Source organism: Anabrus simplex, chromosome 1, assembly GCF_040414725.1.
Source record: "Anabrus simplex isolate iqAnaSimp1 chromosome 1, ASM4041472v1, whole genome shotgun sequence".
Lineage (NCBI taxonomy): Eukaryota > Metazoa > Arthropoda > Insecta > Orthoptera > Tettigoniidae > Anabrus > Anabrus simplex.
In genome coordinates, this window is record NC_090265.1 from 1,563,461,570 (window position 1) to 1,563,480,623 (window position 19,054).

General features: G+C 36.9%; 1 protein-coding gene across 1 annotated transcript in view; it reads right to left on the reverse strand.

Moving 5' to 3' along the window:
- Positions 1 to 19,054, reverse strand: part of rictor (rapamycin-insensitive companion of Tor) — a 540,306-nt gene that overhangs the window by 411,927 nt on the left and 109,325 nt on the right. The window contains exon 9 of the mRNA XM_067138126.2: positions 15,986 to 16,116. Within this exon, the coding sequence (XP_066994227.2) occupies positions 15,986 to 16,116 (131 nt within the window). The remainder of the gene's footprint in view (positions 1 to 15,985; positions 16,117 to 19,054) is intronic.

The following is a 19,054-nucleotide window of genomic DNA, read 5'->3' on the forward strand; positions in this document are numbered from 1 at the left end:
GTGCTAACCGTTATGATACTGAGGTGGACTTTCCCTGGTTTAAAAATGGAAAACCATAGAAAATTATCTTCAGGGCTGCCGACAGTAGGGGTTCGAACCATCTCCCAAATGCAAGGTCACAGCTGCAAGCCCGTAACTGCACGGCCAACCCACTCAGTTTTTTTTCAGTGTAGTGAGATTGTCATTGTGATGAGTGAAGTTATTACTAAAACAAAACCTGTCCTCTTTCTGTTACCAAACCCTTCAGTAAACGTGAGCTGATTGCAGCTAACTTTATTCACATCAATTTCATTGTGAATTAAGTTTGTGTTTTCTTTTCAAGAGTTTGAATTAAATGTTTAAAATTAAAATTAAAAATAATAGCTTAAAAACCGCCCCTTCAAAATCTGCCGCCCTAGGCAGCTGCCTAGTCTGTCTAGGACTAAATACACCACTGATAGCCATCTACATGTATGTATGTACACTGCCGGCAAAGGTTTCTGGGCAAAACGTGTACCCGTACAAATACGAGGGTTAAGTCATAAGTCATGGCAACTATTTTTTTTCTCGCAAACAGGAGACAACACAGAAAATCTAAGATATGCATTTGGAAAGGGCATGTACTAATGCATAGTGCCAGGAGATTCTCGTAGGAAAGTGACAGAACACAGGCCATTGGTAAACATTATTTTATTATGGTATAGACAGTAAATACACAAGACTACGTACAAAGGACAGGTCTCCACTGGTTACAGACCTTCAAAATAATCACTCAAGGTTTCCACTGTGCGTTGCCAGCGGTGGGGCAGGCGCTGAATACCATTCGCTGCACGTGTATCGCGAACAAGTGACACCTCTCTTTGAAATGCTGTTACGATGTCCTCTTTGTTAGCAAACCGTTGTCCACGTAATGGCTTCTTGACTTTGGGGATTAGATCAAATAAATTTTAAACATCAAAGTTTTCCACCTATTCAATACATAGTTATATTTACACTACGTGTAACCCTTGAGGATTAGATCATACACACATCTAATGCTTCCGCAGCTCTGCATGGCATTGGCGTGCATTTCTGCCGCAGAGAACTGCTATTTTAATATACGATTGTTGCTCCTGCTTGCTAACTTCCATTTTGTGACGCTCTCACTCACACACTGAACTTGGGGGCATGATTAGACCCACACTGTTGTTTACATACACCATCTAGTGGCATCTTACGCAAGTACATACTGTACATTTCCAAATGCATATCTTAGATTTTCCGTGTTGTCTCCTGTTCGCGAGAAAAAAAATAGTTACCATGACTTATGACTCAACCTCCGTATGTTTAATGATTGTTTAATGACAGATTATATTATTGTAACCAAGTTTCGAAGGTTTTCGGGCAACAGCAACTAGTTTATGTTTTAAAAGAATACAAGTATTTGTTTTCCACCTATTCAATACATAAAATGAGCGCCACATTGAGACTGTTCTAAGTCGCTGACTAACTTTTGAAACATATAAATCTGAATTAATATGGAAAATATGAAAATTAACATTCATTAAATAAAATACACAATCGTCGAACCCTGGACTCACATTTACTTCTTACCTGCTTACTTTTTTAATTTAATTTCGTGTGGCTATTTCTAGCCGAGTGCAGCCCTTGTAAGGCAGACCCTCCGATGAGGGTGGGCGGCATATGCCATGTGTAGGTAACTGCGTCTTATTGTGGTGGAGGATAGTGTTATGTGTGGTGTGTGAGTTGCAGGGATGTTGGGGACAGCACAAACACCCAGTCCCCGGGCCATTGGAATTAACCAATGAAGGTTAAAATCCCCGACCCGGCCGGGAATCGAACCCGGGACCCTCTGAACCGAAGGCCAGTACGCTGACCATTCAGCCAACGAGTCGGACACCGGCTTACTTACACATACGTTATTTGAAGGGCGCCAGCTACCACTCAGTGCAGCAATAATAGAATGAGAATCTTGACTATCTCTAGGGTGTGGGGTAATAAGCTTACTTTTGACAACATACCATATAAGTTCTGGGAAAAGGAGATTGGCGTTCGGTTTCCCCATTAATTTTGAGGTTAAGATATTTTACTGTCATTGAAATAAAACTATGAATTCGTTTGATAGAACAAAATATATTCTTTAAATAACATATAAAAAATAGTGAGTCTTGTTGCGATAAAACAGATGAGAATAAGAAATTATGACATTGCAACTGAAAGAAACTAGGCATGAATTTGAATTCTTCTTGACCGGACATTTAACAATTTATACAAAATATATCCCTCACTGTTTCACTTGACTGTACCTTCAACACTTTGAGTGTAATTATGACGTATTCCTTAAATCTGGTGTTTACTGTAGATGTGTCACGCCTAATTTGGTGATGTATCCATGTGACTGCTTCTTCTCCATATCATACGACTTTTTTGTAAGTCTGGATGGTATTACTTCATTGCAAGTGGTATCCTTCGATGACTCCATGGTAAGCCTTTGCGTCCGTATCTTCAACTAGGTGACCGACCAACTTTGGCCTCACTCTCTCAATGACCAAAGACTAATGCTTCACTGAGTCTTCTCCATCGCGTTCCCTTAATGACCAACTGTGGCCTCTGCTCCCAGTAGAATTATGACTGTCCACTTATCCATTTGACTTCTTTACTGTTCAGCTTCCGTTTTAACTAATGACTGACGCTACAATATGCAGCCACCTTTTATAGACGTTGCATGGCACACCTACATAATCTCCAGAAATAACCATGACCTACTCCCACATCGCAACAGATATTACATGTAATGGTGAAATAGCCTGGGGCTCCCTAAGAAAATCAAAGGAACAGAGCTCAGTGCTAAGTGAGCACGATGACGTAGCCATGACGTGGCGATGACTTGAGAGAAATGCCAGCAGTATTGCACAATATAGCAATGCCATATCCAACATCTGATATATCAATTCTCACTGTACATGTCTTGAGTGTTATTCTACACATATGTATATATCGAAGTACAATCCTGCAAGCGACAATCATTGCAAAATTGAATTGAATAAGAGTGATAATTACAATAATAGTAATAATATCACAGATAAAATAATAATAATAATAATAATAATAATAATAATAATAATAATAATAATAATAATACAGATATCATCTTGTAACAGGATTTGAACCGTTACAGTAATGGCTTCTTGACTTTGGGGATTAGATCAATTAAATTATAAACATCAAAGTTTTCCACCTATTCAATACATAGTTATATTTACACTACGTGTAACCCTTGAGGATTAGATCATAGTCACACATCTAATGCTTCCCGCAGCTCTGCATGGCACTGGCGTGCATTTCTGCCGCGGAGAACTGCTATTTTAATATACGATTGTTGCTCCTGCTTGCTAACTTCCATTTTGTGACGCTCTCACTCACACACTGAACTTGGGGGCATGCTTAGACCCACACTGTTGTTTACATACACCATCTAGTGGCATCTTACGCAAGTACATACTGTACATTTCCAAATGCATATCTTAGATTTTCCGTGTTGTCTCCTGTTCGCGAGAAAAAAAATAGTTACCATGACTTATGACTCAACCTCCGTATGTTTAATGATTATTTAATGACAGATTATATTATTGTAACCAAGTTTCGAAGGTTTTCGGGCAACAGCGACAAGTTTATGTTTTAAAAGAATACAAATATTTGTTTTCCACCTATTGAATACATAAAATGTTTTTATTGCTAGGATTTTATCCTTGACATAATACTACAGTTGGGACATGTTTCGTTTGTCTACCGAGCATCCTCAGCCATTACAATGTCTCAAGGTTAAGTTATAATCTTGATGTACTTATAATTAATCGTACTTAATTATAGTCTTAACACTAATTAGATAAAAACATTTTGCTGAAATGCAGTTATGATATACAATCTAAAATTGATAGTTTAGTTGTGATTAAAATAACAGTACCTGAGTTAGAGTAAAAGACTTGATTCATTAACACTGATGTCTAAAACTCAATGGTAACATGACACAATGAGATTCTGGTTAAAAAGTTTCATGCAATTCTTCTTTCATTCTAATGATGAGTGAACAAGTGGGTACTGTAACATATTAGTCTATAGTCTTGAATAAAATTACAATTTTGTCTCAAACTTAAAACTTCTGAAGTTTTTTGTCTTAATAAACATATTCATTTAATTGGCATTGAACACCAATCCTCATGTGGCTTAAAAACGTTACAGTCATTAATTAATAATGACGGTTGAATACGTCTTGTTGGTTGTTTTCCCAGCTATAAACTTAAATTGACTAGTTGACATTGTAGAATTAGGAGCTGTTAGGGCTATAGTCGAAAGGGACATTCAGCGACATAAATCATAGGTGTTGATAAGATTGCTTCTACTATGTCCGTGTGTATCCCTTCGACTATTGCCGAGATGTTTAACGGTGTTTACTGCAGCACGGTGACCGTTTGCTGCCACGCCTCTACTCCTTGTGTTGTAAGTGTGGGGAAGCTGTGATGGAGGGAGAGTAGGAGAAGGTAAAGTAGTCGGGGCGCTGGTAGCTGAGAGTATTTACATGTAATGAGTTTATGTTCGACGTTCAGCATCGGAAAAAGTGCATCCTGTCTGTATAACACCTACAGTGTAACATGGAGGGGGCTCTGCGATGGTTTGGGGTTGTTTCACATTCAGTGGAGTTGGTACACTGCATCGAATTCAAGGAACACTGGACAAAAACAGCTACCATTCCATCCTATCTCGTTATGTTCTTCCATCTGGACAGCAACTTGTTGGATGTGCGTTTGTCCTCCAACAAGACAATGACCTCAAACACACGCCTTGCAATTGCATGAAATATCTGGAAAACAAACAAAACTCTGGGGAATTTTTTTATGGAATGCCCCCCCCCCCCAATCAGTCTACTATGAGAGGAGTTGGATCGGCAAGTCCGAAAAGAGTGCCCTCCTTCACCTTGGGAAAGCTGTGGGACATCTTGCAGAATGCCTGGCATATTATACCTGCATCAGTGTTAAAAAAACTTATTCTGAGAATGTCGAGAAAAGTTAAAAGTGTATTTGCAGCAAAGGGAGGGTTTCTTTGATGAGAAGAGAGTTTGACGTGTTCTGGTGATCTGCGGGAGTAAATGTGTGCATACTGTCTATTTCTTGCTCAGATGTAATGTAAAAAAAAAAGTTTTATTGTAAAATATTAGTTTTAGAATATCGTCTGTCTGTTATGTCATCAGCCCAGAGGCTGGTTGGATCCTCAAATAGCACCACCAAAATTTAAGCGGTTATAAGGAAACCGCAAAAACCAATGGCAGCACCAAAATGAGGTGTACTAGGCAAGACGAGGAGTGACGTAGTTTGCCATTGCTTTCCTCACTGGGTCAGAAAGTGCTATTGCAGCACGACCGACCCAATGAGCAACACCTTTCATAACACTCAGATGCACTCGTCGTGCTCTGAATGTCATTACTCAGCACCACTCATACCCCAGCAGCTTCCATATTGTCATAGCCATGGATGAGACTGGAACTTCGGTGAAAGCTACACTTTACTCTGGCCTGTGCCAAGAGATGGATACAAAAGTACTGTATCCATCAAGAAATGGCAGCAGGCAAATTTTAGAATATATATTTGTCAATTCCTTGCATAGGTACGTTGTTTTCTTTTAATTTCAGTTCATTCTTTAACAATTCAATCCTTGTCCGGAATCTTTTGGCCAGCAGTGTATGTATGCAAGCAATCCCCGCATATTACTTTCAAAATTTGGTGTCAAATAGTTGGGGTGAGTATATTATTTGCAACAAAGCTGGTACAGTGCTCCGGACATTCACGGCAAAATAAAGCTCGTCTTGAACATACCAATGAAATAAAATGTTGTATGGCTTTTAGTGCCGGGATATCCACGATAACCACCAGGCTTTTTGGAGACAAAAAGCAAAGTTTGCAGAAATCGAAAATGGGATACTGTATATATGTGATTGAAAAGAGACAGTCTGAATGTGTAGTACAACTGAAATGTGTCTGTTGAAAGCAACAACAGGAAAGTTGAAAATTATGGGATATTAGGCTACTATGGATGACTCATGCATGTTTTTGAACTAAGCAACTTCTTTTTTCGTATCAAAACTAACACTGTGGAACATCTTGCAGCCAATTATGAAGAAAAGATCATGAATTTCCATAGAATTGCTACTGGTTTGTGCCAGAGGAGTTTGTGTTTACATTGTGATTTGGTGATGCAGACTAGACATTGCTATACAGTATTTAATCAATTACAAGCTGACTCTCGGAAAATCAGAAACTTTTTTTTAATTTTTTTTTATGAAGAGCACAAAGCATAAAGAATAAATTTTCTGCCATTTAATTGCTTAGTCAGTCATTACCATCAGATGTTTCAGAACCACTTCCTCTGTCACCATCTCTGTACAGAATATCGACTTCTAAGCTATCAAGCACATTCAAGATCTAATACTTTATAAACACACAACCAACAAATTTTCTAGTAATGTTTGGAGAATTTCAACAGAGTAGAATTGTTAGCAGAGTTTCTGCGGTGATAGCAACCATGAAAAGATTAATTAGTATTTCCTTCAGTAGAAGAACGTCAACAGACCATCAATGACTTCTATGAAACTAGGAAATTGAATTTAGCTTAGAAGTTTGTTAAAGATAATCTCATGGCAAGCGTTACTGACAGTCACATGAATTTTAGCAAAAATGGAAGGGGATGTACAGGTACTTCCAGGAGGCAGAAATGGATTCCAGAAAGGACACTCCAGGAATTATAAATGACTAAGGGGAGTGTATATGTAAGGATTTATGGAAGGCACAAGTATTTAGTCAGCAGTATGTCAAGATAGCTTACATATAAGGATAATGTCAATGTAAAGGAGGTAACCAACAATGGTGAAGTACTGACATTTTCCTTTGATAACAAAGATATTCACAAAAAAATATACATGAAATTTGAAAGTTTAAAATTTAGAAAAAAGCAGCTGGGATTGATAAGATTTCTGGGGATATATTAAGGGCATTGGGTTGGGATATAGTGCCATATCTGAAATACTTATTTGAATACTGCTTGAATGAAGGAGCGATACCAAATGAATGGAGAGTTGCAATAGCCCAGTGTACAAGGGAAAGGGTGATAATCATAAAGCAGATAACTAAAGGCCAGTCAGCTTGACAGGTTTTGCATGCAAGTTCTGGGAATGCATTCTTTCTGGTTATATTAGACAAGTTTGTAAAATTAATAACAGTTTGATAGTAAGGCAGTTTCAGTTTAGGATAAGTTATTCCAGTGAGGATCAACTTGTAGGATTCCAGTTAGATATTGCAGAAGGTCAAATGGACTCCATCACTATTGACCTATCCATGGCTTCTGATAGGGTAGACATGAGAGACTGCTGAAGAAATGAAGGCTATTGGATTAGAGAAAAAGAGTGGTTGAATGGGTGGCTAAATTTCTAGAAAACAGAACTCCAAGAATTAGAGAAGGTGAAGTATTATCTGATCCTCAATGATTAACAGGGCTGGGCAAGGTAGTATTACTGGACATTGTTGTTTTGTTATATATGTAAATGATATCAGTACAGAACTGGAACTGCAGATAAGGCTTTATGTGGCTGTTACACTGTACAGGGTAGTAAATAAGTTACAGGATTAGGAGCGACTACAAAAAGACCTCAATGTAGTGAGATGGACAGCAGTGGTTTGATGGAAAAACGGGATGAAAAGTCAAGTTGTAAGTTTTATCAAGAGGAAAAGTCCTCTCAGTTCTAATGCCTGTGTTGATGGGGTGATAGTACTGCATGGGAATCAATGTATCTGTGTTAATATAAAGAAAATTCTTCATTGGAGTAATCACATTAACGATGTGGTAAATAGAGGCAAAGGATCCCTTCATGTGGTTATGAGGGTAAGTAGGGATTGTAGAAAGGATGTAAGGGAGGGGGTGTATAAATCTCTGTTAAGATCCCAATTAATGGTTCCAGTGTACGAGACTCACCCCAAGATTACATGTTACGAGAACTGGAAAAGATCCAAAGGAAAGCAGCACGATTCTCAAGAAAATAGTAATGTTATGAAAGTGCTGCAAATTCTGGGCTGGGAAGACTTGGGAGCAAGGAGTCAATATGCTTGACTAAGGGCCGGTTCTACCACCTACTGGTAAACTAGCGCGTAATTTGCCCTCCGCGTAAAAGGATGTTTCCGTTTGACCATCCCCAGGTAGCGCTATCGGCAGCATAGATCGTAGTTACCCGGCGCGTAATTTATTGGCCACTTCAAGGGCCCGATAAGACTTTACCTGCCGGGCAAGTTTTGAGAGTTCAACATTGTTAGCTGTATTTCTGGTGACATACAACTTAAATTAGTTTAGTATACTGAAAAAAGCATGATACTGTAACAGTGGCCGATATTGTATTGCAGGATCTTGAACATTAATGCTTCCCTTGTGTTGCAACGGTCACACCAGGCTCTCGCATTGGTAGGGATCACATTTTATAAGTCAAGGTTTCGTAAAGAAACTTTAAAAGGATATAAAATCAAAATCTATTTGAAAATCATTTCAAATGAGCTTTAATTTTCTACTTTTTCAGTTTTCAGACACGAGGTATAACTTAATGTATGTATCCCAACTATTCAAGTGTTCTCGTAGCGTAATAGCTAACACGCTCTCTTCGTAATACGAGGTATGCAGGACTGAGTCTTTATTATGACGAATCTTTTTTATTTCCATTATTAGCATTGTGTTAATCTGTATGCCTCTTTTCATACGTTTTTTTGTTAATAATATATTTCATTGAAATATTTAATTACAATATTATATCCACTAGGAAATTGCTTTGTATGTATGCTACTTATAGAAAGTGATGTTATGATTAATAGCACACAGGACTGTCACCCAGGTAGCAGATTCCCTATTAGTTGTTTACATAGTCTTCTTGTAAATTATTTCGAAGAAATTGGAAACAATTCCATTCCCGAATTCTTCCTATGAATGGATATTTATCCCGATTAGTTCTTTACATTTACAGTACCTTCCAACTTTATCTTCATAAAGTTAAACATTAGAATGAAATGCTTTATCAATAAATGGAAGCATGTGGAACTAAACGAGGTCACAGAACTAGCTGCAAATAGAGCATCGTGGAGATACTTAATCAATTCACAGAAGCCTGCAGATAGAATGCTCAAAGGCAATAAGTCCGTAAAGAAGATACGTATATGGAAGCACGTAAAAGAGAGTTAAGAACAACGGCAGGGAACGAAAATACATTTCAAAATGTAAATTAGAAATACGATGAAAACCTGCGTACCTTCTACTACAGAGCGAGCGACTTGACCAATCTACAATTAAAAATAGGAGAGGATTTCCACCAATCAATAATTATTTATTGCATATATTAAACTACAGGACCGGTTTCGACCTCATATATAAGGTCATCTTCAGCTGAACCATACATACATATTTATATAATGAAGCTTTGATTAAGATTGTGTTGTTAAAGGAATGCTATATGATGATGATGTACATTTAGTCACATAAAATGGGGCACGTCTTAGCGTGAACTGGCGTATATGTCATTCTGTACAATATTGCAACTGTATGTCTAAAATATTATGTTGAAGGTCTTAAAATTAGTGTATAAAATATGTCTTTACTTAAACTAATATATATATATATATATATGTACAAGATAAATACAATATATAAAAACGCTTCATGCATATGAACATTCGTTCTTGTTTGTTGGTCAATACATCGACTAACTTCCGTATTTAAGTCTTATTCACAGTTGTGCACTTCAGCTGCTATTCTTGGAGTTTGTAAAATTGCATGGATAAAAAGTTTTGTCTTCCTGTGTATATGTGGGATAAAACACTTTCAATTTTAAAAAGGTGCCAAATGTATGGATGAAATTCAACTAAAATATGTTCAGCTCTGCTGTGTGTGTTGCCCTTTTTTATTGGAACCAATTCATGTTGTCCTGTGGCATCCGTAAATTTGGATGACATTGGGTTCAAAGTAGTGGCTCCTTTCCCATTTGTAGCTGTGCAATGATGTTATGTTTATCTGTGGAAGATAAGATTGAGTTATAAGTGATATCGTGTTGGAGGAATGTCTAAGGGTTATGTGTGTGAATTAGAATATGTACTTACTGTTGTTGGTGTAGCTGAGTTGTGTTTGACGTGTGAGCCTGTAATGTACTACTTCATGTTCTTCTTGGGCTCATACTAGCTGCTGTGAGGGGAAGGGAAGGAGGGGTAGGGAGAGTTGTTGTTGTGGGGGTAGGGGTGGAGCTGGGTGTGTTGTTTGGTGTTTTTCTGTTGCGTGTTGCGTTCTGTTTATCGATTAACTTAAGGTAAGGGTTTTTTAGGGCGGGGATAACTGTATTGAAGATGATGTTAGTTTTTTCTGTGATTTCATTTATGTTGTAATTTGGATTGGTCTACAGATCTAGAGTGATGTAAAATTCTTCTGTTATGTTGAGCAGGGGGCCTTTGGGGTTTATGTTTAGGATTTGCATATCGTTATCGATGTTTGTAAAACTGTGTTTATAGTCTGCGACATGTTGTCCTATTGAGGAAAAATGATTGTGTTTCACCACGTTTATGTGTTTGTTATATCGGGTTAGGAAGTTTCTACCGGTACGTCCGATATAGCTTGTCTCGCAGTTATTACATTTGATACGGTATACCCCTGAGTGGTTGTATTTGTTGTTGCTGTTGATTGTCCTGACATTGTGTATGATGTTGGTACTATTGTGTGTAGTTCTGAATGCTATTCTTAGGTTATGTTTTTTTTAAATGTTAGTTATGGGGTATATGTGTACATTATTGAAAGTGAATAGTGCATAATCTTTCTTGGATTCGTTTACTTTTGTTAGTTTGGTTTTGGGTTGGGATTTTATTTTGTGAATGATTTTGTTAACCATTTCTTTCTTGAATCCATTGTTTTTAGCTATGTCATGAATTAATTGTAATTCTTTGTTTAGATCTTCTTTTGTTAACGGTATATTGAATGCTCTGCGTATCATGCTATAGTAGGCTGCTCTTTTGTGTATGTTGGGGTGAACAGAATCCATTTTAATTGTATTTGAGGTATGCGTGGGTTTTCTGTATATTCTGTAAGAAAGGTGGTCATCATGTCTAGTTGTCGTTATGTCCAGGTAGTTCAGTTTGTGACTGTTTTCGGATTCCATAGTAAATTTTATAAGGGAATCTATTGTATTGAGTTCCAATACTCCCCGCCCACCGCAAGTGCCTTACACACGTACACAGGACTCAGTCAGTTAACAACACGACATAAGGGAGGACGTTAAATACGACACGACTGACTATAAGGTAATCAACTCCATTATCCTTCATTCTCGTGAACATACATTTTTAATAAGGTTTTCTCCTTAAAATATTTTCTATTTTACTCATTCTTTTCTCGTTTCAGACTCATTTCAATAATCTAACCACAACTCAACTTCAACTACGGTTATTTTATCAAGAGTTCCCCCGATAAATACACATTAAGAAAATCTTGTATTTCTCCAATTTATCTTCAAGATTAACAAAATGTACACATCTCCAACATGAAGAAGAACCTTATCGCCGTTTTTAATTCGTCATTTGAACACTGACTTGTTGAATTTTTAACCAACATGAATGAACTCTATTTCATCATCATAATTATATATTTTAATCTTCGTGCCATTTTATCATATCTTTTAGCTTTTGTATCATCATAACATCAATGTATTTTAATTGTCTTGCCATTTTGTCAAATTTTAGCTGAAGATGTTCCATAATCGGAACGAAACATGTACTAGAGATTATATGGTTTATATTATATAATTAATAAACCTATTATATAGAAATTGATAAGTATTGGAAGGTGGGAACCTACTCATAACTTAACCTTAGTTAGAAAATGTAATCTCGAGGATTTTAATCCCAATTACGTATTGATATTGAAGGGAAGATAGGAAACTTAAAAGGGTCCACCTTTTCAATACAAAAATGTTATAGTTTATTTACAACATATATTTACACTTGGAACTAGTTTCGACGCTGTTTGGCGTCATCTTCAGCCAAAATTGGGAAATAGGCTAGCATGTAGACATTTATATTACACAAGGCGTTACATTAAACAATACACATCTTACGAGGAGATAAAAACAGGGACGAATATAGAAACAAATGAATCGTTGAGAAAGCAAAAGTTATACATATTAAAAATAACCTTAACCACACATCTTGCAGTGCGAAAATATTCGCCTTGAATGATTCCTGAATACAAAACGCACGCGCACACATTTCTGAAGAGCCAGCAGGCAGGAAAAAGCAAAGTGAAACCTTAAGAGTTCTTCTGAGAAGAGTTCATCATTTTTTCTATGTTCCGACTAACTAATGAAGTCTCCCTTGAGTTCCTGATAAACATACACAACAGGAAATTCTCCTTCACTCTCAACAATAGCTATAAAGACTAACGGTAAATTGCATTTTAAATATTGTGCAGAGACGTGAAAGCATGATCTTGAACATGATATAACTTCTTCATTTAACCCAATTTTTTTTACACAAGGTGTTACATTAAATAATACACATCTTATGAGGAGATAAAAACAGGGACGAATATAGAAACAAATGAATCGTTGAGAAAGCAAGAGTTATACATATTAAAAATAACCTTAACCACACATCTTGCAGTGCGAAAATATTTGCCTTGAATGATTCCTGAATACAAAACGCACGCACACACACTTCTGAAGAGCCAGCAGGCAGGAAAAAGTAAGGTGAAACCTCAAGAGTTCTTCTGAGAAGAGTTCATCATTTTTTCTATGTGCTATCTTTCGTCAGATGCATGAAACTCATTTCGATTGTCTTATTTCCCTGTGCTTGCGTTTGCTGATTATCACCAAAAAGCCTAATAAGGGGAGTCTTAAGAGTTATGGACAATTCTTAGATTTAAATTAAAAGAAAGATAGCACCACACTCGAAAGCGAGAAGTCACTGAAAATCAGTCTAGTCAACTCCGTATATCGGTGTCTAGCTCCGGGTAGCTACCTAGCGCTTGCGCGGAGGTGGTTGGACGCAAGCCAAAGTACCAGCCGATTTACACCTCCAGGTAGTTTACCTCCCGGGCAGCTGCCAGCCACTTTACCAGCAGATGGTAGAACCGGCCCTAAGCAGTGTGTTCTGAGCTGTCAGTGGGAGATATGGTGTGGAATGACATTAGTGGACAAATACGTTTGAGTGGAGCGTTTAAGGGTAGGAAAGATCATAATATGAGAAAAAGATGGAATTCAAGACACTCTGGAGCAAATATTCATTTACAGGAAGACGAAATTAGGGGTTAGAATAGTTACATATCATGGGAAATATTCGATAAATTTCCAAGTTCTTTGAAATAATTAAAAGACTTGGTAAACAATTGATGGGGAATCTGCTACCCAGACTACGGCTCTAAATGCAGATTAACGAAGAGTGAAACTACTTTCCTTCTTCTAATTAAATGTATCTGTTGTTTTTACAAGTTGCTTTTACAAGTTGCTTTTACTTCGCACCGATACAGATAGGTCTTATGGCGACAACGGAATAGGAAATGGCTAAGAGTGGGAAGGAAGCGGCCATGGCCTTTATTAAGGTACAGCCCCAGCATTTGTCTGGTGTGAAACTGGGAAACCATGGAAAACCACCTTCAGGGCCGCCGAAAGTGGGGTTCGAACCCACTATCTCCCGGATGCAAGCTCACATCTGCATACCTTTAAACACAAGGTCAACTCACTCGATCTGCATTTTAATGAAGAGACGTATGTTCCACTCAAAATAGTTAACTTGGCATATGAGAAAAACACTGCACTGTGCCTCACATGACGTTAGTATTTTTCGAGCTGCATTATAAACAAAGAAACAAGCTATTATCTGACCTCAAATTTCATAAATTAATTGGTTTGCCGAAATTTGTTTCAAAATTCTTCAGATCTAGCTGTTCCCGAGGATGAGCCAAAATGGTCACATTTAGATAAATGGTTCTCAATCATCTGATGGTAATGACTGACTAAGCAATTAAATGGCAGAAAATTTAATCTTTATGCTTTGTCCTTCCTTCACCCCAGCCATATCTAGTGATCTTTCTACTATTCTTCTTTGTAAACCAAGTGTTACCCACAACCATTCCATTTCTCTCACAAAAATCATTCAACTTATCTCCCTCACAGTTTCTTTCTCTGTATCCAAATGGCCAATCACTTCTTCTTCTATCAATTCTGTCATTTCCAACTTCCTCATTGAGATCTTCCACGACTATCACTTCCACAGTGATGATTACTTCCTCGAGTGTCTCCAAGAATTCCTCCATATTTTCCTCACTGTTTCCAGTTTCGGATGCATAAACTTGGATGAAATCGTTCACTCCTCCTTCCACCAAAATCTTCTAAACTTTAAAAAATTAATAAACACTGTATTTTTTCAATCTTTGTAAATGTTCCTATTAATCTTACATAACCAATTGCATCACTCATTCACACAATATCATTCCTTTTACATCATACAAATTGCTCAATAAAGTACATGTGTATCAAATTTTCAAGAAAGTCCCTGAAATAATTGCATAGATTTCTTAACATGTTCTGAAATACATATCCTCTAATGTATGAAACTCCTTAAGTCTGCATTTTATATATGCACTCTAGAGTCAAAAAGTTTTAAACTCGCCTTAAGAAAACTACAGTTCTTGTTATTTATTAAGCAGCAGATTAGTGATATTTCCAATTATAATAATGTTATTGGCTTTACGTCCCACTAACTACTCTTTTACAGTTTTTGGAGATGCCGATGTGCCAGAATTTAGTCCTGCAGGAGTTCTTTTACGTGCCAGTAAATCTATCGACACGAGGCTGACGTAATTGAGCACCTTCAAATACCACCGGACTGAGTCAGGATCAAACCTGCCAAGTTAGGGTCAGAAGGGCAGCGCCTCAACCGTCTGAGCCACTCAGTATTTCAAATGACAAACAAAGTTATATTGAATCAAAATAGAAAGATGGCATCCATTATACATGAACTGACATCAAGGGTTATGAACTTCATGTTGGTCCGTATTGAACTGAGATAACATATAAATTATAAACAGGAGAGGTTTCCACCTATTCAATACATAGTAAATACATGTAAATAACATTGTAAATACAACTATGTACTGAATGGGTGGAAACCTGTCCTGTTTTAATTTATATGAACTGACATGCTATAAACTAAATAATGCCTCAAATAATGAAGAACAATGTATTTTATGGTGAAATGTTTAAATTCTGCTATCGTCGGTATAAGATCTATCTGTGCCGGTGTGATATAAAGCCAATTGCTTTTAAAAACAACAACTAAAATGTAGGTTATCTACATGAAAAAAAAAAAATACTGGGAATTTTTGCATGAAAATTGATATACTTAGGTAGAGTCAATGGAAGATGAACTCTATCAGATGATCCTAAAACATAAAATGAAAGTTCTTTCTTTTCTTAGTATATAATGTCTCTTTATAGAATAGTGACAGTAACTGATAACCACAGAGCGCTGATTAGCAGGTGCTGGGTGCTGTAATGATGACTGTTCATCTTTAGGTCATTCATAATAGAATGCGTCATGGAGGGGTAAAGAGAACCACATTCACCTATAACTTTATTTGTAAAAGAGAGGAAACACTCAATCAGCAGACCTCAATTATGTATAGGACAGGTGTACTTCTGCTCAGGAACAAAGAAATTAGTGAAGAATTTTAACTACTCTAAATGGCTCTCGACTGAAAAATAAGGTATGAATATCTCCAGAGGACTGCAAACGAGATAAATGTAAGCATAAATAATTCCAACATTGATGAAATGGAGAACAGTACAAACACCACCAAGGTGGTAAAGGAAAGAGAGGAAGAGGGTAAAAGGAAATAAGAGGACTGCCACTTCCAATGTACGATTGTTGAGAGGTGTAGGGAGCAGAACACTCACCAAGCAGGATGGTGGCACGTACAGATATGAAAGTGTCTGATGTCACCACAACTTCAACAATAGCCTCCAGGAGACCAACTTCAAGGAAAGTGTAAAGAAGCAACGCAAGATGAATCTCCACTAAATTAGGCCTGAAACAAAGTAAATAATACACATCATTTTCAGTAAGAGGGCACAAGACCTACACTTAAGGGGACAAATTGGGAAGTTGGTGAGGTTCAGGGAAATTATAAAACACTTATCACTTCACACATAAGCACTACTTGAAAAAAAAAAAATTAGGATTTCTGTGTTAGCAATAAAGGACATTACAAATAAAATCATTTAAAAACAAACACATAAAAAACCAAAATAAAATGTTCTTTAAATAGGCCTTGTAACATTTCACGAGAATAATGAATACTCAATTCAAACTGAAATTACTATTAAAAAATAATTGTATAATCTGAACTACTATAGAACAGACATGCCTTTACTTTCAACTAAAAGAAGTATATATGATATTTAAGTATTATTTGCAATATTTCTGTGCAGCGAATGTTTTATAAAAAATATGTATTGTATCTTGAAACAAAAGTTATTCAGGAAATCATCAATAACTAGGAGATAGAGTTGACTAGAGAAAAGAATATAATTATGCATTAATTTAAAAACCTGTTGGTAAAATGTACAGTGAGTAGCAGACAAACAGTGGCCAGAACATAGGATAAGTTCAGGTAACAATTTTGCAGTTATTAATTTATAGAAGGCTGAATTTTATCATTCATATTTTTTGCACTTGTTCATCGTATTACCATTCATAATAATCAGTAAAAAGTTTATACAACACTAGCAGTTTCCTGTTGGCTCCGCCCGCAATGTACAAAGTATGGTGTTGTTCGTTACTATCCTCGTGGATGTATTTGCAAAGTTTCGAGTTAATGAAATAAAGCACATGATCTGCTGTGATAATAGACAGTAATATTATGTGAACAAAACACTTGAAAATACATCACACAAAGAAATTGAATTAAACGTTCCTTGGAACAACACTACATCGGGAACAGTTAAAATGTCCTTCAAAGGACTTGTCATGGAGACAAATGTACTCATAATTTTTCTCGAATCTACCAATTTAAGTAGTTATTGCCTCAAAAGAAAGCTCTTGAGCCACTGAGTGTTTTTAGACGAAAATGAGCTGCATACCTTAATTAGAACGAAAGATATGATTGCTTCAATGAAACAAAATGTTGAAGAAATGAGAAGTCAAACTGAATGTGCACTCGTAACTTTCCTCAGAATCAACCAATTTGAATAGTTAAGAGCTGAAATGAAAGAGCTTGATCCACTGAGTGTTCTTAGGTGAAAAAGAACTCCATACCTCAATTAGAACCAAAGATATGATTGCTTCAAAGAGACAAAAAATTCAAAAAAATCGAATAATTTGGGGAAGGCAGAAGTTAAGTGATTTATAGTACCTGATGACAAATAGGCCTTGTGACATTTCACGAGAATAATGAATACTCAATTCAAACTGAAATTACTATTAAAAAATAATTGTATAATCTGAACTACTATAGAACAGACATGCCTTTACTTTCAACTAAAAGATGAATACCTTTCAGTTAAAAAAAAGAATTAAGGAAATCGACCGGATAGAATGGCCGAACTGACTGACTTTAGTTTTCATAAATTTTTTTAATATATAGATAATAAATATTGTACAAATACACGCATGATCTGCCTACTGCTATTTCTTGATGGATGCAGTACTTTTGCCAGAGCAAAATGTAGCTTCCACGTAAGTCCCAGTTTCATCCATGGCGGTGACAATATGGAGGCTGCTGGGGTATCGGTAGTGCGGAGTAATGATATTTGGACCATAACCAGCATGCCTGATTGTTACGAAAGGTATTGCTCATAGGGTCAGCACTTTCTGGCCCAGTGAGGAAAGCAGTGGCTAACTACCTCACTCTTCATCTTGCCTACTATGCCTCATTTTGGTGCCACCATTGGTTGTTTCAGTTTCCCTGTAACTGCATAACCCTTGGTAGTGCTATTTAAGGAACCAACCAGCCTCTGAGCTGATGACCTAACAGAAAGATACGCATGATATACAAGTGATCTGAAAGAATCAGAGGATGTTCTCAGAGGAAGAAAAGAAAAAAAAAAAAAAAAATAAGTCATTCTTTCACTAACTCACTTGTGTAGCAATTTACCAGCCCTTCACACACCCAGTAGTAGAATTTAATTTACGTACGTCATAACTTTAATTTATTAGTTACAGCCGTTCATAGGTTCTCATGCAAAATTTAATTTATAAAATGATATCATCATAAAGGACTTGTCCATGACTGTGAACTAATTCTTTACGAATAATTACAACTCTTATCAGTCACAATTTTTATTACATATTGTACTCCAAAACGCGTTTCAGACTCCATCATCACGTGGTGAAATGATGAGAAACTGTTGCTCTTCAATTGTATGATACTTTTCCAATGAATGGTACGCTGTGAAACTGCAAGTCCTTTGTTTTAATCTGTGTTCATGTTCTTGCATTGATTTTTCTGCTATTTTCTTCCAGATGTTCCTAAGCACTTTATCTATCATATGTGGATTGTGCCAATTTGCTGTGGCCATTTAGTTTATAAAATGAATTTATTTAGTCCTACATTCTTCCAGTAAGGGTAGTTTCAATGCTCTATGAAGCGTAGCTCAAAATGTTGCCTTTTCTTGAGAAGTTGGGTGACATGAGAAGTTATGTATGGTTTGTGAAACTGGTGGCATTAGTGTTGGTAAAAATTCCTCTTTTTAACTATGCACATCCGACGCCCTGTGATGTGGAGTGATCGTTTTTGCAGTATAAGGACTTCTTCCTCACCTGCAAACCATGTTATGTTGCTGTGGTGGGGAGGCTTGCGTGTCTCAATGAAGTAGATAGCCAAACCGCAGGTGCAACCATATCGGATGGGTATCTGTCGAGAGACCACATGAACCAGATGAACGAATGGTTCGGAAGTTGTAAGGGCGGCAGTCTGGATGATTGACTGATATTGCCTTGTAATAGCACTCAACATGGCTTAGCTG